This window comes from Microcaecilia unicolor, chromosome 5 (assembly GCF_901765095.1).
Source record: "Microcaecilia unicolor chromosome 5, aMicUni1.1, whole genome shotgun sequence".
Taxonomy (NCBI): domain Eukaryota; kingdom Metazoa; phylum Chordata; class Amphibia; order Gymnophiona; family Siphonopidae; genus Microcaecilia; species Microcaecilia unicolor.
The window spans coordinates 360,772,937-360,797,163 of record NC_044035.1 but is presented as its reverse complement, the minus strand read 5'-3'; the positions used below and the strand labels follow the sequence as shown (position 1 = coordinate 360,797,163).

General features: G+C 45.0%; 1 protein-coding gene across 2 annotated transcripts in view; it reads right to left on the bottom strand.

Annotated features, from left to right (window-relative positions):
• WWP2 (WW domain containing E3 ubiquitin protein ligase 2) overlaps positions 1-24,227 on the bottom strand; it is a 169,918-nt gene that overhangs the window by 5,432 nt on the left and 140,259 nt on the right. For both annotated transcript variants that reach the window (XM_030204668.1, XM_030204669.1), the window contains 10 exons: positions 17,573-17,654; positions 16,889-17,017; positions 16,648-16,726; positions 16,332-16,403; positions 15,279-15,367; positions 3,813-3,972; positions 3,077-3,210; positions 939-1,079; positions 409-529; positions 211-315 (listed from right to left, as the gene is read on the bottom strand). In XM_030204668.1, the coding sequence (XP_030060528.1) occupies positions 211-315; positions 409-529; positions 939-1,079; positions 3,077-3,210; positions 3,813-3,972; positions 15,279-15,367; positions 16,332-16,403; positions 16,648-16,726; positions 16,889-17,017; positions 17,573-17,654 (1,112 nt within the window). The remainder of the gene's footprint in view (positions 1-210; positions 316-408; positions 530-938; positions 1,080-3,076; positions 3,211-3,812; positions 3,973-15,278; positions 15,368-16,331; positions 16,404-16,647; positions 16,727-16,888; positions 17,018-17,572; positions 17,655-24,227) is intronic.

The following is a 24,227-nucleotide window of genomic DNA, read 5'->3' as shown; positions in this document are numbered from 1 at the left end:
CCAGAGACCACGCTGAAGAAGGCTTCGGCTGGCGGGGTTTGGGGACCCCCGCCAGCCAAACCAGGGGCCCAGACGAAATTTGTGGGGGCCCAGGCACCCATGGCTCCCCGCCCCTGTTTCGCACAACCACCTCAGCTAGAAGCCGACTGTCCTCACGCAACTGCCTGTTGATTCCAGCTGCAACAGGCGAGGGTGTCTCTGTCCACTCACTTGCCAGAACCACTGGATCTGTTTGCTGTTCTTGGTGTAGTGCCGGTAGATCGTGTTCTTCTGCCATTCGATCATGTCAATCTCCTGCATGCCGCAAAGCATTAGCTGCAAAATGAAAAGACGACAGATGACACGAGTGGTCAACTATTCTACTCTTAGCACGGAAATCAGCTCTTTACAGCTTGTCACCCTGCTCACCTCTAATTCCTTTTCGTCAAAGTATCGCAGCCACTCCAGCGGTGCTACTTCATTGAAACCGTCTAGGAAGGCTTTGGTCTGTTCCTCCACACCTCGGGTAAATCTCCAGTCAGTCAGCAGCCTGGAAGCAGAAAAACAGCCTTCAGAATCGCAGGTCCCGTTTTATTATCCCCTTGACAAGAGAAGACACTGGCAGGCACCATCCAGGTTCCCCAGAACAGAAAGGTGGGTCCGAAGTCTTTCTGGAAGGTGCATTCCTGATTTCCTGCTTTTATGGATTTATTTAATAGACTTTCAAAGATATAATCAGTAGATTCTTCCCCAGTGAACTTACAATCTAAGTTTGTATCTGAGGCATGACTTTCCCAAAGTCACAAGGAGCGTTGATGGGAGAAGTGGGATCTGAGCCTTGGCTTTCCTAATTCTCAACCCAATGATATAACGGGTAGTCCATTTGCATCAGCACCAGAGGCTTCTCAGGCCCTCAGTAATGGGGAGGGGGGGGGGAGGGGGCTTGCTACAATACCCACGTGATATACTCCTCCTTGTTCTCCTCTGTGACCCGTAGACTTTCGCCTCCTTCTTTCAGCTCATGTGTTGTGACTTTCCCGAGGATCTCCATGTCTTGAATAAAGTAAAGTTCCAGGCCGCTCTCCTCCAAATTGTTTTCCCTGGAGAAAATTGGACAAATAATGAAAATGAGTAAAGTGAATTGTCAGGCAAGAGTGTCACATTCAAAAGACTCATGAACTCATCACTCTCCACCATAGGGCACCTTCAAAAGCTCATGGAACCCTCTTTCCTCTGCAGTGCCGCAACTCCCCTTCCCCCCAGCATAGTGATCTTCAGACTCCTCCCTCCCCCATGGGCACCTGCAGACTCACATCACAGCCCCTGTTCACTGACCCTCAGACAACTCTCAACCCTTATATCACTGTCACCTACAGACTTGTAGTCCCCTCTCCCTCTGCTCCCCCACTTCCCATCACTGACTGCTACACATTCACAAGGTCCTGCTCATTTTTGGCTTCCAGATCAATCAGAACCAGCACTGGGATCTCGTGACAAAAGCCTTCATTCACATCTCTAGGGGAGGGGGGCTTCCTCCTATTTCACATCCCCCTACTAGTGACAATCCTTGCACAGGGGATCTACATCAGGTATCACAGCTGCACACTGACTAACTCCCTTCCCCTAAAGGCTGTGAGTGCTGACTCCCCAGTATCCCCAGTCCCAGATGATTCAGGAAGTAGAACACCTGAACCAGGAATGAAAACGGACTCTCTCTGCAGGTCAAAGCATGACACTGCTGCTGAGTCAGAGCTTCAACATCTATTCATACCCAAAAACATAGTTCTCTCACTAAACATTCTCACATCCTTGCAGAATCTCTCCAACTCCTTTATTTTGTAAAGAGCCCCCAGGCCTAGCCTTGAATCTATTACTCAGATTATTCCCCCAACCCTTTCATCTCCATAACAACATAAGAGTTGCCAAACTGGGTCAGAACAAAAGTCCATCAAGCCCAGTATCCTATTTCCAACAGAGACCAATGTAGGTCACAAGTACCTGGCAAGATCCCAAAACAGTACAACAGATTTTATGCTGCTTATCCTAGAAACAAGCAGTCAATTTTCCCAAGTCCATCTTAATATAATGGCATATAGGCTTTTTTTTTTTTTTTTAGGAAATTATCCAAACCTTTTTTAAACCCTGCTAAGCTAACTGCTTTTACCACATTCTCTGGCAACAAATTCCAGAGTTTAATTACACGTTGAGTGAAGAAATATTTTCTCTGGTTTGTTTTAAAATCATCTCTGGGGTACATATTTGGTGAGGCTGCCCTCAGGAACAGACCTTTGAATTTCCTCAAGATATTTTGGGTACACCAATTCAAGCAAACATGGGATGTGGACTTTTGCACATTAAAACTACAGAGCTACTGAGAAAATATTGTAAATTGACTTTTAATGTTATGACGGCAGCCCGTCTAGCTTTGGCAGCTCTTTGGACCAGCCACAGATCCCTACACATGATTTTCTAATAGCTAAAGTGGACTATGTATGCCGCATGAATAAACTGACAGCACTTCGCAGAAATAAATTGTTATCTTTCCTTCCAACCTGGGACCCTTTTGTACAATGGCAAGCTGGGCTAACAACACCTTTGTGTTGGGAATGTCCTCAGGTTTTCACATAACTGTCCTCTGGGAGGGAGGGGAGGGGGTGGTATGCATATGGGAAGTGTTTATTAGAGGGGGGGGGGGAATAAGAGGAGGTTTAATTCTTACGTTATGTGTAATTGCATCATGCCAAAGAGTTATGGTATGAAGTTTATACTGACTAGCAAGCTAAATTGCATTGTCATATTTTTCTTTTGTCTTGTTTTGGGTTGTACTCAGGTTTTCAAATTTCAATAAAAACTTTTTGAAGAAAAAAAAAATCATCTCTGGGGTACTGTCCTAGTCTGTGGCAGCAGATTAACCTTTTTATTCCTCAACCTCAGCAGCCTGCGCCCTCTTCCACATTTCCAGCACTTCAGCTTCTGCTCTGCTATCATGTGTGACCCTGCTGTTCAAGGCAAGACCTGACAGATAAGCAGACCAGCTTTTGGGGGAAAAAAGTTAATGAAGGGATGGGAGTGTGAAGAGGAAAAGTTTGGCACTGACTTGATCCAGATGATGGAATTGTAGAACTCAGGGTCGATGGATTCCAAGTCCTTCAGCGTTGGTTTCTTGTTCAGCATGTGCTTGTAGAAGGGAAGCGTGAAGCCTGTGTCAATGAACTTTCCATGGTACAGAGCCTGGAGGGAGAGAGAAAAGACAGCACCACAGTAAACCCCCAGCAGCACTTCCCACCAGCCATGGAAAAACACAGTCTCCTTCTCCCTGCACACACCCAGTAAGAAAGCTTTAGCTCATGCACAGAATGAGGACTGTCTCTGCCGTGTGAAATGACAGCAACACACCCTTCCCCCTTCTCATGAAACACTTTCATTTTTAGAGAGCGCCACAGCCTTCCAAGATATACAAGGAAAAAGCTCAGCCAAAAATAATCTTTTTAGCCGACCAGTGGTGAGTAATAGTCTGGATTTTACTGCTATCCTGTCATTTTCATGGGCTGGACAGGATTAAGAGTGCTGGGCATGGCACACCAGAGGGCACAGGAAGGAGCTCAGACTGATTTCAACAATGAGCCCCTGCCCAGTGCTACCAAACCCAAGAAACCTGTATGTTAACACAAGGTTCAACTTTTCTGGAGCAAGGAAATGGGGTGAATAACCATGTCAAGCAGAAAGGAAGGAATAAGAGAGACTAGTCCCTCATTCCCCTCCACCCCACTCCAAGCTCTCAGCTCTCCCTAGCACTGTATCCAGCAGACCGAGCCGCGTTGACATCCTCTTACCATGGCGATGAAGCGGCCGATGAAACGGAAGTAAGTCAAATGGTCGGGGTTGATGGAGGAGGCCGGGTTGATCTGGAGGCAGTAATTGTTTTTGCCGGCATATTCAAACAAGCAGTACATGGGGTTGAGCACCTCATGGGACAAAAGGAAGAACCATTCCCTAGGCAGAAGAGAGAGAAATGAAAGAAATTAGCTGCTCTCCCTCGCTTGGTCCTCTCTGCCGAAGTTACGCTCCTTCCACAGCCTGTGCTGGGAGAGAAAGCACTTGGCACCTAGCAGGCCCCTCTTCAATCATTCATCTAGAAACAGCCATTTGAAAAATTTGACAAAATCCTGTCCTTCAGTTGGACCTCATTAAATACTGAGTGAAGTTAATAGCTGTGGATCTAAATGCATATTCTATACATATACCAAGCAAATGAGCTTTCGGTCTGTACGGCCATCTGTGCAATGCTTCCTGGATACATGAACATCATTGAGCAGGTACTGCACGCACAGGGGTCTCTCCTCCACTTCTTTCCTGTCCAGTTGTTCTGCTGTTCCAAGCTAGTGACAGATAGGTGGTTTCCTCCGATGCAGAGAGCGCCCCGGTACCCTGTCCGTGGTTCTACCCTGTGGTAGAACAGCGTGACGTAACCTACCATAGGGTAAAACCACTGGCAGGACACAGAGAAAGAGAGAGACACAAAGTGCAGAAGTCACAGCAGGAGCCCACAAAGCAAAATGCCCACGGAGGAGGAACACAGAGTACAGGAGGACACCGACAGAGCCTCAGGACAGAGGGAAGAGGAGGAGAAAAATCAATTCTCAAGTCTGAAGACCTGCAGAAAAAAAGAGATTCACTTCCAAGCACCAAGCTGAACACAGCAATGGAGAATCCCAACAGTCTGTCAACTAATCTAAAACATCATTCCCATCCCCCAAGGCATGGATGATATCACATCCTCTTATTAAGAACACTGCCCCCACCCCCCCTTTTCAGGACCCTCTATTAAAGCAGTTAAGATCTGCACAGTACACCTTGGTAGGACGGGAGCATCTTTACAGCTCGTTAGAAAAGCCGGCTTCTCTCCCGTGCAAACACCTAGGAAGGCACCCGAAATCCTACCACCACTGTGAAACACATGACTTACCGCCTGACTTCTGCAAGCATGAATGTGGCATCAACCATACAATGTGCATGTGTATCAATTTTGAGGACTGGAACGATCTCGCAATACAGCCACAAACATCCGAGCAGGTGCGGAGGACCACAGGGCTGGGGGAGGAAGCTGGTGGACCACTTCTCTGTCTACCAGCTTCCTCCTCCAGTACCTCTGTTACTGATGGTATTATGCACACTGTAATACACTTCAGGGAATTAGGTACCAAAAAATTAAAATAATGCAGCATATCAAACAGAATAGCATTTATAGTATTCTGGAAATATATGCAGGTACTTTAATACTTGGCTCTCTGTCAGCCCTAGCTCACCTGTCCAGCATCTTCCCATTGGCCATGTGAACAATGATGTTCAGCAACACTATAACAGAAATCCTGAGATTACTGGCAAACATAAAATAATTTATCTATCAATGTTTTTGATATTTATTTATTTAGATTTTGCTCACACCTTTTTCAGTAGTAGCTCAAGGTGACTTACATTCAGGTACTCTGGATATTTCTCTGTCCCAGGAGGGCTCATAATCTAAGTTTGTACCTGAGGCAATGGAGGGTTAAGTGACTTGCCCAAGATCACAAAGTGCATTTGAACCGGCCACCTCGGTGCTCTAACCACTAGGCCACTCCTCCACCCCAAAGAATCTTGTTACTCTTTGGGGTTCTACATGGAATGTTGCTACACTTTGAACTTCTGTATGGAATCTTGTTATTCTTTAGAATTCTAGAATCTTTATTTATTTAGATTTTGCTCACACCTTTTTCAGTAGCAGCTCAAGGTGAGTTACATTCAGGTACTCTGGATATTTCTCTGTCCCAGGAGGGCTCACAGTCTAAGTTTGTACCTGAGGCAACAGAGGGTTAAGTTACGCCCAAGATCACAAGGAGCAGCAGTGGGATTTGAACCGGCCACCTCTGGTGCTCTAACCACTAGGCCGCTCCTCCACTACTGCTACTCTTTAGGGTTCTACATGGAATGTTGCATGGAATCTTGTCACTCTTTAGGATTCCAGAATGTTGCTATTCTTTGAGATTCTGAATGGAATCTTTATTTATTTATTTAGATTTTGCTCACACCTTTTTCAGCAGTAGCTCAAGGTGAGTTACATTCAGGTACTCTGGATATTTCTCTGTCCCAGGAGGGCTCACAATCTAAGTTTGTACCTGAGGCAACGGAGGGTTAAGTGACTTGCCCAAGATCACAAGGAGCATTTGAACTGGCTACCTCGGTGCTCTAACCACTAGACCACTCCTGCACCCCGAAGAATCTTGTTACTCTTTGGGGTTCTACATGGAATGTTGCTACACTTTGAAATTCTGCATGGAATCTTGTTGTTCTTTAGAATTCTAGAATCTTTATTTATTTATTTAGATTTTGCTCCCACCTTTTTCAGTAGTAGTAGCTCAAGGTGAGTTACATTCAGGTACTCTGGATATTTCTCTGTCCCAGAAGGGCTCACAATCTAAGTTTGTACCTGAGGCAATGGAGGGTTAAGTGACTTGCCCAAGATCAAAAGGAGCAGCAGTGGGATTTGAACCACCCACCCCTGGATTGCAAGACCGGTGCTCTAACCACTAAGCCACTCCTCCTGCTAAATGGCCACCAGGCTTCAGCTCTACTAGCCTTTAGTTTATTGCTGAGTTACCAAACATTAGGTACAGCTAATACGTAATGGTTTGAGCAATAGGCTGAGACCCAGAGAAGCCAGGGTTCAAATCCACTGCTGCTCCTTGAGATCTTGGACAAGTCACTTAACCCTCCGTTGCCGCAGGTACAAAACTTAAACTGTAAGCAGCCCTCCAGGTAGATAATGATCTGAGGATGGGGATGCACAGTAAGAGCAAACATTACCACGGTTGCAGAAGAAAGCAAATTTATCGCCTCCTTAGCTTTGCCTCTCAACCTCCCCCTCCGTGTGCCTTTTAGAAGTTGGGTTTCCATTCACAGATGTCCGGCAGTCAGCAGCGGTTCCTACGCGCTCTCGTGCTGATCCAACAGCCCTTCTGTCTGATGCAACTTCCTGCTTCCATTCAGGCGGGAAGCATCAGACAGAAGGCTGTGTGAGGTTGGCACCAGCAGCGTGTGTTCAGTTCCCTTCCGTTTTCATTCTGTGACGCGGGGCAGTAGGTTGCTGGGGTCATAGTAGCTTGGTATGATTTTTTTGCTATGTTCACCCTCTTTTAAAGGTCTTGTAAATCTACTTCAATGGACAACGAGGAATTAAGTGACAGAAAACAGACCGGGTAAGATGGACCCACATTTTTCTGTGCATGCTCTTAAACCATTTGCCTCCTTATATTGCCTCTCTGTGGCCCTCATGGTTACTTCTAACGTTATGTCTTTTGCGGGGCAGAGAGGTTTGATTCTTGCGTGCATTTGCTTGTACTTTTTACTGTACTCCAGTTTTTCTGAATGTCCTGTGCGGTAGTTTTAATGTTCAATGACTGTTTTATTTATGTCTTGTTCCAGTTTAAAAATTTGTAGTGTCTGAATTGCAAAGTCAAAGTATTTCCTGATATTGCTAGACAAACTCAGAAAAGACGTCAGTCTTTTTTGAAACTTTGTAATCGTGTATTGTCACAGGGGGGAATTTTCTGGCTTAATTTTACTTGCAAATGTGTTGTTAAATTTCAATCAATTAAATATGTTTTCTTTGAGAGTGATCAGTTAGCAAAATTCCTGGACTCCAGACAAGAACCAGCCGTAAACTCTCTTGTGCTTCCTCCATTAGTATCTACTCCGTGATAGGATAAGTGGGAACATGTTCTACTCATTTTTTCCTATGTTAACCAATTTTTGAATTGTGCCTTGCCTACAATTGTGGACTTTAGCAGTAATTATCATTTAATAGATTTTCTTTATAAAATATTTTCTTGTATGGTATGGTAATACTCCTTTTCTGTACAAGTGTATCTTGTAAAATTCATTAAAATTACAAATAAATAAAAAAAAAAAAAAAAAAATTTGTAGTGTCCAGCTTCTGAGTTGGCCTTCCTACCGTTCCTCCAAATATCTAATTGGGGGAGGGGGTTCAGCAATCACAATGGTGTCTGTGAATCACTAATGGCTGCCACAGACCTGTGGAAGGAAAAACTTTTAAAAGGTACAGGTGAGAGGAGGGGAGGGTTTGAGGTTGAGAAGCGAAGGGAGATGCCGGATTTCAAATGATGCCCAAGATATTCCTAAAATACAGAATTGCTCGGTGTTTAAAAATAGTTTTAAGATAAGACTTTCTCAGCTAGCATTTGACTGATAAATGTTTCAAATGAGAAGGTGACTATAAAATCATGTTAAACTGTTATACATGTTTGTGGTTATTTTAATGGAGATGTTCTACTACACTGGTTTTTTTCTTGTAATTAGATTGACAGTTTGTTCAACTCTGTATGTCAACGCCTAAGTCTTCTCTGCTTTATCTTATTGGCATTTCTGGAGAAACGTATTGTGACAGTGTCAGTCAATGCTTTGCCTTTTCAGGTTGGTCAGGTTTGGATTGGCAAAGATAAAATTTAAAACAGCTACAATCAAGTTATTTATGCCGAGAAACAGCTGCTCACAGAAATATGCATGTAAAGGTATTTGTGTACAGCCTGGACATATGTGACTGAACGAAGGCATTCCCAGGGGTGGAACTGGGAAGGATTTTGCGTAGCCTTTTGAAAAACTCACACTCAAAACTTGTGCACACTAAGAGCAGGTATAAATCTGTATGAATAAATTCTGTGTAATATTTGTGTGCTTCATTTGAAGGTCACTCAGATCTTGAATCATTTAACATCTGTTTACAGTATTAACAATATATTGTTGTCATTTTTCATGTTATATATGAATATTAGGACTGCACGTTGATTAAAATGTTTAATCGTGATTAACCACACAATTAAAGGCATTTTATTTATTTCCCACTGCAGCTCCAATACGTTAACTGCAATTAAAATGCAGCCCTAATAAGAGAGAGACAAACATATCTGTATCTATTGTTTAATAAGATTGGTCAGTATGGTCAGAGCTTGCGGAGACGAGGACAAACTTTGTCCCCATGTCATTCTCTACATCCTGGGACAAGAAAACACCTACTGTATCTGAATATAACCTGCCTCAAGCCACTACTATGAAAGGTGTGATCTAAATCCAAATTCAAAATCCAGTACCAGACGTAATGTCAAGTAATATAGTAACATAGTAGATGATGGCACATAAAGACCTGTCCATCAAGATAAACTCATTACATGAGATATGATGTGACACTTCTTATGTATAACTGATCATGATTTGTCCTTGCCATTTTCTGGGCATAGACTGTAGAAGTGTGCCTGGCACTGTCCTTGTTCTAAAACTTCTGAAGTTGTCGAAGCCCCTAAAAAGCCCCACTCCCGCCCATCCAAATCTGTTCCACCACGGTCAGGGCACAGGCTGCAGAAGTCTGCCTAGCACTGGCTTTGCTTCCCAATTACTGGTGTTACCACCTAACCACTGCTAAGCTTCTGAGGATCCGATCCTTCTAAACAGGGTTCCTTTGTGTTTATCCCACACATTTTTGAATTACATTAGTTTTTCATCTCCACTACCTCCCATGGTAGGGCATTCCAGGTATCTACCACCCTCTCAGCGAAAAGATACTTCCTGGCATTATTCCTGAGTCAGCCCCAATTTGTGTCCTCTAGTTCTGCCACCTTCTCATCTCTGGAAAAGGTTTGTTTGTGGATTAATACCTTTCAAATATTTGAACGTCTGTATCATATCACCCCTGTTTCTCCTTTCCTCCAGGGTATACATGTTCAGGTCAGCAAGACTCTCCTCATACGTCTTGTAACGCAAATCCCATACCATTCTTGTAGCTTTTCTTTGCACTGCTTCCAGTCTTTTTACATCTTTAGCGAGATAAGGCCTCCAAAACTGAACACAATACTCCAAGTGGGGCCTCACCAACGACTTGTAGAGGGGCATCAACACCTCCTTTCTTCTGCTACTTATACCTCTGCAGCCTGCATCCTTCTAGCCATGATCACCATTTTGTCACCATGAGATCCTCAGACACCATCACCCCAAGGTGCCTCTCTAGAGTTGTGCTTATCAATCTCTCTCCTCCTATCTGGTACATCTCCTTTGGATTTCTGCACTTCTTTCCATTAAATTTTAACTGCCAGACCCTTGACCATTCTAATGTTTGGATATCTCTTCTCATGGTTTCTACTCCCTCCGTGGTATCCACTCTATTAGCTATCTTCCTGTCGTCCACAACTTTTCTTTCTAACCCTTCAGAAATGTCTCTCACAAAGACATTGAACAGAATCAGCCCCAGCACCGATCCCTGAGGCACTCCACTGCTCACCTTCCTTTCCTCCAAGTGGATTCCATTTACCACCACCCTCTGTTGCCTGTCGGACAACCAGTTTCCAATCTAGTTCACCAGTTTGGGTCCTAAGTTCAGACCTCTCAGCTTATTCATGAGTCTTCTGTGAGGGACCGTATCAAAGGCTTTGCTGAAATCCAAGTAGATTACATCTAGTGTGTGTCCTTCATCCGGTTCTTTGGTCACCCAGTCAATGAAGTCAATTTCGTTTGGCAGGATTTTCCTTTGATAAAGCCATGTTGCCTCAGATCTTGTAACCCATTGGCTTCTATAAAGTTAACTATCTTTTCCTTCAGCAGCCACTCCATTATTTTCCCTACCACCAACGTGAAGCTTACTGGCCTGTAGTTTCCCACTTCTTCCCTGTCCCCATTTTAGTGAAGGACCACATCAGCTCATCTCCAATCCTGTGGAACCTCTCCCATCTCTAAAGATCTATTAAATAAATCCTTAAGAGGTCCTGTCGGGATTTCTCTGAGCTCCTTCAGTATCCTAGGATGTATCCCATCTGGTCCCATAGCTTTGTCCATTTTTAGATTTTCAAGTTGTTTATAAATGCTTTCTTCTATGAAAGGTGCAATATCTACTCCATTCCCAGATATACCGTTGGCAGCTAACCGTGGTCCTTCTCCAGGATTTTCTTCCATGAACACAGAAGTATTTGTTTAACATGTTTGCTTTATCCTCATCACTCTCCACATAGCCATTCTCAGCATCTTTCAGTCTTACAATTCCATTCAAATCTTTTCTCCTTTCCCCAATATATCTGAAAAAGGTCTTGTCACCTCTCTCTTTACACCTTTACCAATTTTTTCTTCAACCTGCACTTTCGCTAGCCATATTTCCCTGTTCACGTTTTTGAGTTTAATCTGGTAATCTTTTCCGTGATCCTCTCGTTGTGTTCTTCTGCATTTCTTGAACGAAGCCTCTTTGCCCTTATTGTTTCAGCCACTTGTTTGGAGAACCATATAGGCTTCCTCTCTGTCTTGTTTTTGTTTATATACTTTCCTTGTATAAAGATCAGTTGCCATATTTATAGCAGCTTTCAGCTTAGACCACTGCGCTTCCACTTCACCTATGCCTTCCTATGCCATCAGCTCCTTCTTCAGGTATTCCCCCATTGTAACAAAATCAGTACGTCTGAAATCCAGTACTCTGAGTTCCGTGTGGCTGCACTCTGCTTTCACCCTTATATCAAACCATATCATGTGATGATCGCTATTGCCTAGGTGGGCACCCACACAGACATTAAAAACATGTCCTCCATTTGTGAGCACTAGATCCAGCGTCAACCCTTCCCTGGTGGGTTCCGTCACCATTTGTCTGAGCGCACTTTGACAGGCATCCACGAACTTTCTGCTTCTTTCCAATTCTGCTGACAGGAGGTTCCAATCCACATCAGGCAAATTGAAATCTCCCAGCAATGGTGCCTCCTCTTTCATTCCAAGCTTATTAATATCTTCTATCAGGTCCTTGTCCAGCTTCTCCACTTGTGACGGCGGTTTGTAGATAACCTCCTTGTGGATACAGGTTCCATCTTCTCTTTCCAGGACGATCCATATAGCTTCTTCCTTTCCCCAGGTTCCCTGCATTTCACCCGCTCTGATATTGTTTCTCACATATAGAACCATTCCTCCACCTCTTCGGCAAAAGACTATATAGCCCGGTATGGTCACATCCCATTCATGAGAATCGTTGAACCACGTCTCTGTAATAGCAACAATATCTAAGTTTTCCTCAAACATCAGTGCCTGCAAATCTTGAACCTTTTCACTTAGACTACAAGCATTTGTGCTCATTGCTTTCCATGTGCTAAGTGAGTTTGGATGGGTTTCTACATTTACATGACCTTTCCCTCTTCCATCATGTTTTTTTCAGGAGGTGACTTTCTGAATTCCCTTCTTTCCTTTTGTCACCCCCACCCTCTAGTTTAAATGTCTGTTATTTTTCCACGTACTGCCCCAGCCTCCTATATATCTAAAACCCTTCTTCTTTACACCAAGTTTCAAGCCACTTATTGAATTCCTCCGTTTTATGTAGTCTTTCTTCTCCCTTCCCACAAGCAGGAATTACTTCAGAAAAAGTGCAGTCCGAAGCAAAGACTTGAGTCCCTCCCCAAGCGTCCGGTACGCTCTCTGTGCTATAAACTTGCTACTGTTGGCCAGGTCATTTGTACCCAGGTGGGTTACAAGATCAGTATTAGAATATCCTTACTCTCTTCTCAGATCACGTCAGTATCTGGTTGGTACATCTGGTAGCTGAGGATCCTGGATGTCACATAACAAGAGTCTAATAAAAAATACTACAAATCACTCAGGACCTACAGAACAATTCGACTATATCATAATAGAACTAACTTCCAAGAGTTACATAACAAGAGCTTACCTACATAAGAACATAATAGCTATACTGGGTCAGACCAGTGGTCCATCTAGCCCAATATTCTGTTTCCAATAGTGGCCAATCCAGGTCACAAGTACCTGGCAGAAACCTAAATAGTAGCAACATTCTATGCTACCAATCCCAGGGACGACAGTGGCTTCCTCATGGACTTTTCCTCCAGGAACTTGTCCAAAAAAATTTTTAAACCCAGATATGCTAACCGCTGTTACCACATCCTCCAGCAACAAGTTTCAGAGCTTAACTATTCTTTGAGTGAAAAAATATTTCCTCCTCCATGTAACTTGATTGAGTGTCCAGTCTTTGTACTTTTTGAAAGGGTGAAAAATCGATTTACTTCTACCCATTCTACACCATTCAGGATTTTGTACACCTCAATCTTATCTCCCCCTCAGCCATCTCTTTTCCAAGCTGAAAAGCCCTAACCTCTTTAGCCTTTTCTCATATGGGAGGATTTCATCCCAACATTTAGGTCTAATTCTGCTGTATCTTTTTTTGAGTTACAGCGACCAGAACTGAACACAGTATTCAAGGTGAGGTCACATCATGGAGCGATACAGAGGCATTATATAATATTCTTGGTCTTATTTACCACACTTTTCCTAATAATTCCTAGCATCTTGTTCGCTTTTTTGGCTGCCTCCACCACACACTGGACAGAAGATTTCAGCGTATTGTCTACAATGACACCGAGATCTTTTTCTTGAGTACTGATCGCCAAAGTGGACACTAGCATCAGGTTTTGGGTTGTTCTTCCCAATGTGCATCACTTTGCATTTGTCCACATTAAATTTCATCTGCCATTTTGAAGCCTAGGAAAAGGCAGCAGCATAAACATTGTAGGGGGCACTAGAACATCAATACACCTACTGGAAAACTAAATAAGCCAGATTAGTAGAGATCAGTCCCAATTAATTACAAGCTTACGGAAATTTGATCATGTTGTTCCCCCGCCACAAAAATGCAGATTGGCTAGTGGTGTGCTATTGTAATCATTTAAAATACTAGTTATATGCCACCGAGCATTTAATACTGGCTTCCCACATTATCTTCATTAGTGTATGTTCTCAGGATCAGAACTGTCCTGTTATTCCATCCCTCTCTGCTACCTGACTGGACTCGGCCACACAGGCAGTTTTTTCTGTCTTATTCCAGCACTTTGCAGAGCCGGTGGTGGGAGGCGGGGCTGGTTGGGAGGCGGGGATAGTGCTGGGCAGACTTATACGGTCTGTGCCAGAGCCGGTGGTTGGGAGGCAGGGATAGTGCTGGGCAGACTTATACGGTCTGTGCCAGAGCCAGTGGTGGGAGGCAGGGATAGTGCTGGGCAGACTTATTCGGTCTGTGCCAGAGCCAGTGGTGGGAGGCAGGGATAGTGCTGGGCAGACTTATACGGTCTGTGCCAGAGCCAGTGGTGGGAGGCAGGGATAGTGCTGGGCAGACTTATACGGTCTGTGCCAGAGCCAGTGGTGGGAGGCAAGGATAGTGCTGGGCAGACTTATACGGTCTGTGCCAGAGCCAGTGGTGGGAGGCAGCGATAGTGCTGGGCAGACTTCTACGGTCTGTGCCCTGAAAATGACAGATACAAATCAAGGTAAGGTATACACAAAAAGTTGCACATATGAGTTTATCTTGTTGGGCAGACTGGATTGGACCGTGCCGGTCTTTTTCTGCCGTCATCTACTATGTTACTATGTTTTTCTCCCTTTATCCCTGTGAACAGAGACCTGCTTTAGCAAATGTAAGACATGTCTGAAAACATTATTCGTTCAGAAACTTTTCCAAAGGACTAGACTGAATAGGAACAGGAAAGGTAATGGTGGACTTGCTCCTTCGGCATTACCTGAATGATTTAAAGCTGGTTTTAAGGCTTTTTCATTTGAACAGGTTTTTGGAAATTTATGACTCTCCTGGATTCATTACCTTCAGAGCTTTTAGTTATTTAATCTTATTCCCTCGTATTGGCCTTTATCCACCCGTACTGCAAGTATACAGTGATCACACACGCTGGCAATACACAGCAGAAAAGGAGCAGACCACGACAGAAAATAGTCCAAAGAACTTTGATTGTCACAAGACTTGATGGATGAAACACAGCAGGTCATTTGGAGAGAGCTCATCTCTCCTCAGGAAAAGCTGGGGAAGCACCAAGAGCCCCACCAGAGGCTAGGACAACTCAAATATACAGGCAGTAGCTCACGAAGCAGGGCTCCATGCTTGGTGTCCTGTCTGGGAATTCCCAGAAAAGTGCTCCTGAATGTTTAATGTTGCTGTGACATGAAGGTCTGGACCTGAGCACTTGGTCTGAAAGCAGGTCAATAGTCCACTTCACAGTTTTACAAAAACACTAGCTCAGAGCCAGCCAGCCAACTAGAAAGCTTGAGCACTCCCCCCTCCCCCTTATAGCTGATTGGGAAGATCTGCATATTTTGCAGAAACATATTGTCAGCACGGGTACAAAACTTCCCCCTAGTCACTCTCCCCTTGTTCCCCTATGAAGCTGCTGCGCTCAGGTCTTGTACTTTTTCTGTTATGACTAGAGAGGGCTGAGCCTTACCTTGCAATTCCGCCATAGTCAAGTCCCTCCTCCCCACGCATGGTAATATACAGCCGGCGTCTCAGGTCATATGGCTTCATGTTCATGATCTGTGAGATGGGGCCGGGGGAGAGAAAAGACAGTAGCTGAAAACTGTCCTATGAGATTTCCTGACCATGTCTGCTTCAGTCAAATTCTAAGCAAATTCAACAGGCGCTGGGGCAGTACTGAACTGACAGCAGGGGGCAGTAGACCAAGCTGGAGAACAAGGACCAATCTGCCAGACTTATTAACTGCTGGTGTTAATAGGGAAGAGTTTAGTAACTCAAGACCACTTTGCCTGGGTAAAATGAAGGAAAGGACAGAATGGTTTTACTAGAGAGAGACTGGGTCAGATAATTAGGTAACCAAAGAATTAGGCCAAGTGGCAGAAAATGACCAATTGACAATGTACACTAAGAATGTCTTCCAGCTGCCGGCCAGGATGGTGAGATACCAGCTCCCGAGTGTTAAGGATGAATGTTTCATGTCTAAATTAAAGCTATGAAACAGTCCAAAGAGCAAGTCCAGATCAGTGTGGACTCCTCCATCTCCTGCATTTCCCACTAGAGTTTCTAGTTGCTTCATATTCCCCACTTTGTGCTTGTTTTACCCTCCAGCAGCTGATCCGTGCATTTACCACTCTTCCCATGAAACCACATACTCTGACCCTGCAGTTCAGCCTGTGGTTCCAGAACTTCCTTTCCTTTCCCAAGCTTAACGTCTTGTCTGCTGCTAATACTTTTCCCTCCTGTGCGGTATATAGTTAGCTCCTAAGCCTTTCTTTGAACCAGCTCCACCTTATATCCTTTCAGAAGATACGAGGCTAAGACCAGAGATCACATGAGCTCTCTGGAATTGCAGACACACTAGATGGGCCTAGTGATCCTCATCCCTCACCATTTTCTAGGTTCCTGTGACGTACAGGGATAACGACTTGGGCCAGCTTGGTGATCTCGCCCATTAAACCGCCATTCGCACTGGTATTCACTAGAGAAAACACTTTCGATCACTGTTTTGTTCAGGGTTCCTTACCTGTTGGAAGGAGTCTTCAAAGAGCGTCTGCCGCGAAACGCTGATCTTCACGTGGCTGGGCAAAGCGTTAGACTACAAAGTGAAACCAAGAATGAGAAAAAGCATGCTCTCCATCCCCACAGCATCACCCCCCCCCCCCTTGCTAGGTTCCCGTTTCACAGGCATTCCCCTTCAGAGACCCCAGATCTTCTTGAGGAGCATAAGGTAAACCCCAGACTCTATATAACCCCATAGAAAGCCCACAGGTAGCAGATCATGCTGAGCACTGTGTGTCTACCACCAAGAAAGGGGACGAGACCTACATTCAAGTACATACGTGACACAGAAAACGGAACTGATGATACTTCCATCGAAAGCTCCGATCATACGCTCCAGGCGAACCTCCCTGCTTGTTCCTACAAGAATGCACAATTCAGTACCAGTTCCCCAGTATCAGCATTCAAAAGCTTCCTTACAAACAGCAGCTTAGAAAAAGAATCTGCAAATGATCAGCTCCTGAAAACCCTCTCTGCATATTGCAGGGAGCAAAGAAAGAGAAGTGGAGAAACCACACTTACCCCGAGTCAAATCCTGGACGGGGGTCCTTGAAGGTAGTGGTCCGTGTGTTGTGATCTACAAAATATCGGACACCCTCGCTGGTATATTTCATCTCCCAGCCTGGAGGTAGAGCTGGCTCCTGAATCATTCTATAAAAAAAAGTGCTATTCCTCACTTTACTGTTCATTCTGACAGACCCACTCATAACCCATAATGGATTCTCATTCATTCCCCCCATCAGTGATCTCACACCCCAGGACAGCCTCATTCACTCCCACCCCCCATAGCTGATCTCACCCCACACAACAGAACCTCACACCCCACAACACAGACTTCCTCATTTCCCCATCACTGACCTCACACCCCACAACACAGCCTCACTCATTCCCCCATCGCTGACCTCACACCCCACAACACAGCCTCACTCATTCCCCCATCGCTGACCTCACACCCCACAACACAGCCTCACTCATTCCCCCATCACTGACCTCACACCCCACAACACAGCCTCACTCATTCCCCCATCGCTGACCTCACACCCCACAACACAGCCTCACTCATTCCCCCGTCGCTGACCTCACACCACAAGACAGAGCCTCACTCATTTCCCCCCCCCCCCCCCCCATCACTGCCCTCACACACCATGGTGAAAATGAGCTTATAGAGAAATACTTTGTTTTGGCTGCTAAAGAAATGTCTCATACCCCTGAGTTCTGGGGTCCTCCCACTGCGTGGTCCGAGTGTTATGGTTCACGTAATATACACGTCCATTGTCCTGTCTCTTTTCTATGGAAGAAGAAATTCAAAGTATGTAACTTCCTAGGATAGGAGAGAATATGAGCAAAAAGGGATAGAGGTGAGTGTAGAGAGTAGAGGAAGAGTGAAAGAGAGAGAAGGAAGGGGATAGAGATAATACAGAAAGAGGAGACAGTGAGTGATGCAAAGCAGAGGGATCCTGCCAGGTGACTTGGCTTGGCCACTGTTGGAACCAGGATACTGGGCTAAATGGACCTTCAGTCTAACCCAGTAGTGCTATTCTTATGTTCTTATGAGCAGAAGGCTGGGCTGCAAAAAGAAAGATGGAGGTGAAAGAAAAGGATGTAAACAACAAAGTAAGAAATGAAGGAGACGTACAAGCAAAGGGGGAGAGTGAGGGGCAGAACAGAGCGAAGGGGTGTCAAGATTTAAACAGCAGAAAGAGATGGAGAAGTGGAATGTGGAAGGAGAAGAATCAGGTCACAAAGGGCTGAAGGAGCTGAATATCTTAATAACTTGGGCAAAATGCCAGATACTTGGATACACAAGAGGCAAAAGAAATGAATAAATATGAGAGAGAACAGGCCAGAATCAAAAAAAGCAGAGACTGAAGACTGTGAGAAGGAAAGTGAAAAAGTTCGGATACTGTTTCAAAGATTCAGAATAAGCTCATGCAGACGACTGCAAATAAAGTGAATGAATGACGATGATGCTACGGTCCCTTTTTATTTATTTATTTATTGCATTTGTATCCCACATTTTCCCACCACTTTGCAGGCTCAATGTGGCTTACAATACATCATGGATACTGGAAATAGGAAGGGGATATACATTTGGTTTTACAGAAGGATTTTGGTTTGCATGGTCATGAAATATAAGATAGTGGTATTGCAGAACACGTTAACATACGTTAAGAATACAAGATAGTAGCACAGCAGAAGACATTAGGCGCGTTACGACCTTTCTGGGCATATTTGGAGATTTTGTGGTATATCTTTTCAAAGAGATGAGTCTTTTCCATATTCCTGTGCAATCTGTGGGGCAAATGTGAGTGACCTCGGTCCTCGAGGGCCACAACCCAGTCGGGTTTTCAGGATTTCCCCAATAAATATGCACGAGATCTCTTTTCAAACAATGCAGGCAGTGCATGCAATTAATCTTATGCATATTCATTGGGGGAATGCTGAAAACCCAACTAGGTTGTGACCCTCAAGGACCAAGGTTGAAGATGTTGCTTAGATCGGAATTCTTCTCCATTTCCAAGCTTGTGCACAGTAGAGTGGGAGGGCTGCATCCACTGGGATCTCCGAGATCCAAACCTCACATACTCTCCCTCGCCTTAAAAATGTTGGGAGCAGAGTGTCAGGAACTGGAGGCTCTTCCACAGTCTGTTTCTGTGTACAAGGAAAAGCACTTGCTAGAAAGAAGTTTCTTCCACTTTCTCTTCAGCGTTTGGGTTCTATTTTTGGTTTGCTTCAATTATGCAAAGAGGAATCTAGAAGAAAAATCTTTCTGCAAAAATGCCTTCGTTAAAAAGTTGTCTGAAATTTGTAGTTTTCTACACTACTGTTTAGACTTGCAAGGCCACAATTCCTCCACTCCGTTTGCAATGGCTAAAGTAAGTGTGTCTAATAAACAGTAAGTATTTGCAGGTGAAAAATACCCATTTTTACGCATATTTTCTTGTTTGAAGTCCGTGAAGTTTACTTGCTTTCTGTCTCTTGGGGTGGAGTGTTCTCTGTTCAGTTAATGCTGCTGCATCTCCAACAAGCAGAAACCTGAGTTTGGCTCATAACAAAAAGTCAGCCCTGTGCACGTTAAAGGAAATTTTAAGCTTTGCAGGTGCCGTTCTCTCTTTTGAATGGACCAGAAGTTCTCAACCCAGTGCTCGGGACACACACCCGACAAGTCAGATTTTCAGGATATCCACAATGAATGTGCATGAGAGAGATTTGCATACAAGGCAGGTAGTGCATGCAAATCTATCTCAAACCAGGGGCATAGCTATGTGGGGAACAGGGGCCTAGGCCCCCTAGATTTGGCCCTGGACCCCCCTGCCACCAACCTGCTGTCGCCTACTTTTGCTGGCGGGGGACCCCCAACCCCCACCAGCTGAGGTCCTCTTCTTCCTTCGTTCTGTTTCTGACGTCCTACACGTTGTACATGCAGGACGTCAGACTCAGAAACAGAACAGAAACAGAACGAAGCCTTGTGATCTGAAAGGCTTCGTTCTGTTTCTGTGAATCTGACGTCCTGCACGACGTCAGACTCAGAACAAAGGAAAAAGAGGACCTCGGCTGGCGGGGGTTGAGGTCCCCCGCCAGCAAAGGTAGGCGATGGTGGAGGAGGGTTGGCGGCGGGAGGGGGGAGTCGAGAGGGTCGTCGGCAGGGGGGGGGGGGTCAAAGTTGGCGGCGGTGGGTCGGCAATGGCGGGGGGGGGGTGTCGGCAAAGGCAGGGGAGGGGGCAGCAGCAGCAGCGCCGGGGGGGGGCTAAAATGTGCCCCCTCACCTCAGGCTCTGGACCCCCCCTCCCGCCAAAGTCTGGCTACACCCCCGTCTCAAACATATTCATTGTAAATATCCTGAAAACCTGACTTGCGAGTTGTGTCCCAAGGGATGTGCTGCAAATTGTTACGTTACATTTTTTTACATTACATCTGAGCTTATAGCCCCCGTTAACACCTCAACAGTTTCAAGTGGCTTCCAATCGAAGAAGCCAGAACAGACTTCTGGGAAGCAATTTAAATAAAAGATCAAACTAAAAAGAAAAATTTTTTCAAAGTTTCCTAAATGACAAATAAGATTGAGATAGAAAACGTGAGCAGATCTGGAGCAAAGTCCCTTGATGAGTGAAAGTATGAAGCACCATTGGCTTCTATTCACTGCATGCTTACACGTTGCTAACACGCTGCTGCCACCAGGAGGCACTGCTGCTTTAACACAATCTCCCTCCTACAACAAAAATTTTTACCCACAGAACACAGTTGAATTATTGCCCCTCCCTTATTTTGGGTAAAAATATGCTGTTTTGAGGAACAGGAGTTCCTGCTACAGGGAAGAGAAATATGCCGAGTGATTTTAGTTTATTTTTTTACATTTTTTAAACTTTCAATTTTTATTCAGTGTTTCAAAGTATAAAACACAAAAACAGAAAATAACAATTTTGTATAAACCGATACATATAAGTCCCCTCATACCCCTCCAGAAAATGCATCCAGTTTCTCCTACATATGCACGCAACTATGGAACGCACTACCGAAGGCCATAAAAGCAATGCGCGACCTAACAATCTTCCGAAAACTACTGAAAACTGACCTATTCAAGAAGGCATACCTCAACGATCCATCCTAAATACTAGAGAACTAGACTTTACGTGAACTAGACAAAACCGAACTCCCTACACTTGACTGATAACCTTGTTGCTACTAATGAAAGTTATGCAATACGCACTACCACTTTATTTCTCATGTCGGAAATGAACTTTTTATAGTTGACTAGTAAAAAAGGCCCGTTTCTGTAGGCAAGGAAACGGGCCCCTCGAACCCACCCCCTCCCGCGAACCTGTCGATCCCCCCCCCCCCCCCCCGGAACGCCGAAAACTGCCGCCACCGTCGCCGCCATTGTTGTGCTACCTTCCCTTCCCGTAGGTTGTTCAATCATCTTCTTAGAAAGTTTAACTCTGTGCGTCTGACGTCAGACGCACGGAGTTAAACTTTCTAAGAAGATGATTGAACAACCTACGGGAAGGGAAGGTAGCACAACAACGGCGGCGGCGGCAGTTTTCGGCGTTCCGGGGTGGGGGGGGGATCGACAGGTTCGCGGGAGGGGGTGGGTTTCAAGGGGGCCATAGCGCAGGGAGGGGGGGTGACAGCTGATTCTGAGGCAGTAGGAGGAGTAGGGAGACACGCTGCGCATGTTTCCCTACTCCTCCCCTTGCCTTGCAATCAGCTGTGTTGACGTCAGTGACGTCCGTGCGTGTCTGCCTCGCAGACCACTTGCAGCCAGGGAGCCACAGTCCCAAGCATGGAACGTTGGAGGTGAGAATTATTATATAGGATTATCTAACCTATGTTATAACGTACTCTATCACTCAGGAACCTCTATGCAATACCATATTGTATTATACTTTACCATGTATGCGCCTTAATGCAATACCATTTGTAATTCTCTACCCGGAAATGGCGATCGCCATTTCGGCATAATGTAAGCCACATTGAGCCTGCAAATTGGTGGGAAAATGTGGGATACAAATGCTACAAATAAATAAATAAAACTCTCCTACTCCCTAACTCAAACTTCCATACTAACTCCTCCCCCAACTCCTGATTTTATTTCCAATCACTGTGCATAACTTCTGGAGATTTGGAAGCATCAAAACCGTACACACCACCCAGATTTTCAGGGAAAAATTCCAGAGGAAGATTTCCTTTGAAAATTTGCTGCAGACCTATGAGAACAAAGACCCTGCAGCAGCCTGCAAACTGATTGCAGGATTTGAAAATAATCCTCTCCATTATTAAATCTTTACAAAGAAAAATAAATCTTGGAGGTTCCCAATTCTGATGAGGGTGTAGAGCGCCTTTCAGAGTGGGGGGTCTCTTGTTCCTTTAGGCAGCTTATTTGGAGGGGGGTCTCTTGCTCTCCCCTCAGGCTGGCTAGTCAAAGAGTGGGGGTCTCTTTTTTCTTTAGGCAGCTTATTTGGAGGGGGGTCTCTTGCTCTCCCCTCAGGCTGGCTAGTCAAAGAGTGGGGGTCTCTTGTTCCTTTAGGCAGCTTATTTGGAGGGGGGTCTCTTGCTCTCCCCTCAGGCTGGCTAGTCAAAGAGTGGGGGTCTCTTGTTCCTTTAGGCAGCTTATTTGGAGGGGGGGGTCTCTTGCTCTCTTCAGGGCTGGTTAGTTACAGTCTCATTTACCAGAGCTACAGCTCTTAATTAAAAGGACGTTGAAATAAAAAGGCAGAGATCTGTTTCTGCACAGACCTAATTCTGTACGCCATGAGGTCTTACAACTAAGAAGGCGAAATGAACCTGCCCTGAGGCTGTTTTAACATTTGCTCACAAAACCAGCTGCTAGAGGACAGGAGGAGAGAGAAAGGAAGCTTACACAGAACATTATCTGACTTTTTATATACCGGTACTGCAATTCTGCACAACTGTCTTACACTGTCCCTAAATAGTTCAGAAAACGCCACACCCAATGTTCTCTGTGCCGCAGATTTCTTCCTCAACTCACTGAGCAGCTCCATGAAATTCATGTCCAGCCAGGCTGCGGAGGGAGTCCACATTCTAGCAGTGTGGGGCAGGCAGCCCACCCAGTGCAGCAAACTTGTTCCATGACCAAGTCCTTAGACAAAACAGTACTTCAAATAATACTGTGGAAGAGAATCACCTACTGACAAAGTCAGTGTGAGATATAAGCTGACTGAACTGCCGGTCATATGTATTAACACAGCACCATAGTAACATAGTAAATGACGGCAGATAACGACCTGACCGGTCCATCCAGTCTGCCTAACAAGATAAACTCATTTTACATGGTATGTGATACTTTATACCCGAGTTTGATTTGTCCCTGCCTTTCTCAGGTCACAGACCCTAGAAGTCTGCCCAGCACTGTTCTTGTACTAAGTTCTGAAGCTAACGTCGAAGCCCCTTAAAATTTACACTCCAGCACATCCATATTTAGTCAGTCACGATCAGGGCATAGACTGTAGAAATCTGCCCAGCACTGGTTTTGCTTCCCAATTACCGGTGTCGCCACCTAATCTCCGCTAAGATTCCATGGATCCATTCATTCAAAACAGGAATCCTTAGTGTTTATCCCACGCATGTTTGAATTCCATTACTGTTTTCATCTCCACCACCTCCCTCGGGAGGGCATTCCACGTATCTACCACCCTTTCCATGAAAAAGTACTTCCTGACATTACTCCCGAGTCTGCCGCCCTTCAACCTCAATTCATGTCCTCTAGTCCTACCACCTTCCCGTCTCTGGAAAGGTGGTAGAAACGTATGCTTGGTTTATTTTTGCATAGGACGTCCAATGATCTAGTCTCAGTGCTTCCTTCCAGCATGCGCCAACAGCGGCAAAAATGACTTTGGTACAAGCAGCGAGGTCTGAGAGGCAAACAAGGCAACTGTGATACCAGTGAATGTTGCGAGAAGCACCCTGCAGATGACCGACTATGAGAGATTCAGGGTAACTAAGATTCCAGCAGCACAAACCAAGCAGGGGAAAAGGAGGAAACTCCCAGGAAAAATCCAGAGTCATCATGTAAAATGAATTCCTCCTCCGTTTTAGGAGAATTCGGGACCAAGTGGTTTAAGTTTTCCAGCTAGAACATGACAACTATTGGCTCAATATTCAGCAGTAGCAGTCGGCCTATTCTTTTAAACGCCGACTGCACCGTTGGAAAAAATATATATAATCCACTGCAGTGCTGAACATGCGAATACGGCGATCACTGCAGCAGATATATTGCCTGCAGTGACTGCAATATTCAGTCTATCTAGTCTGCTCAGGAGGCTGGCCACAGCCCGCACCGGCCACTCCATCAGAATCAAAGAGTGGCATCAGGAACCTGGCAGTCACATGGAGGAGGGGTTTT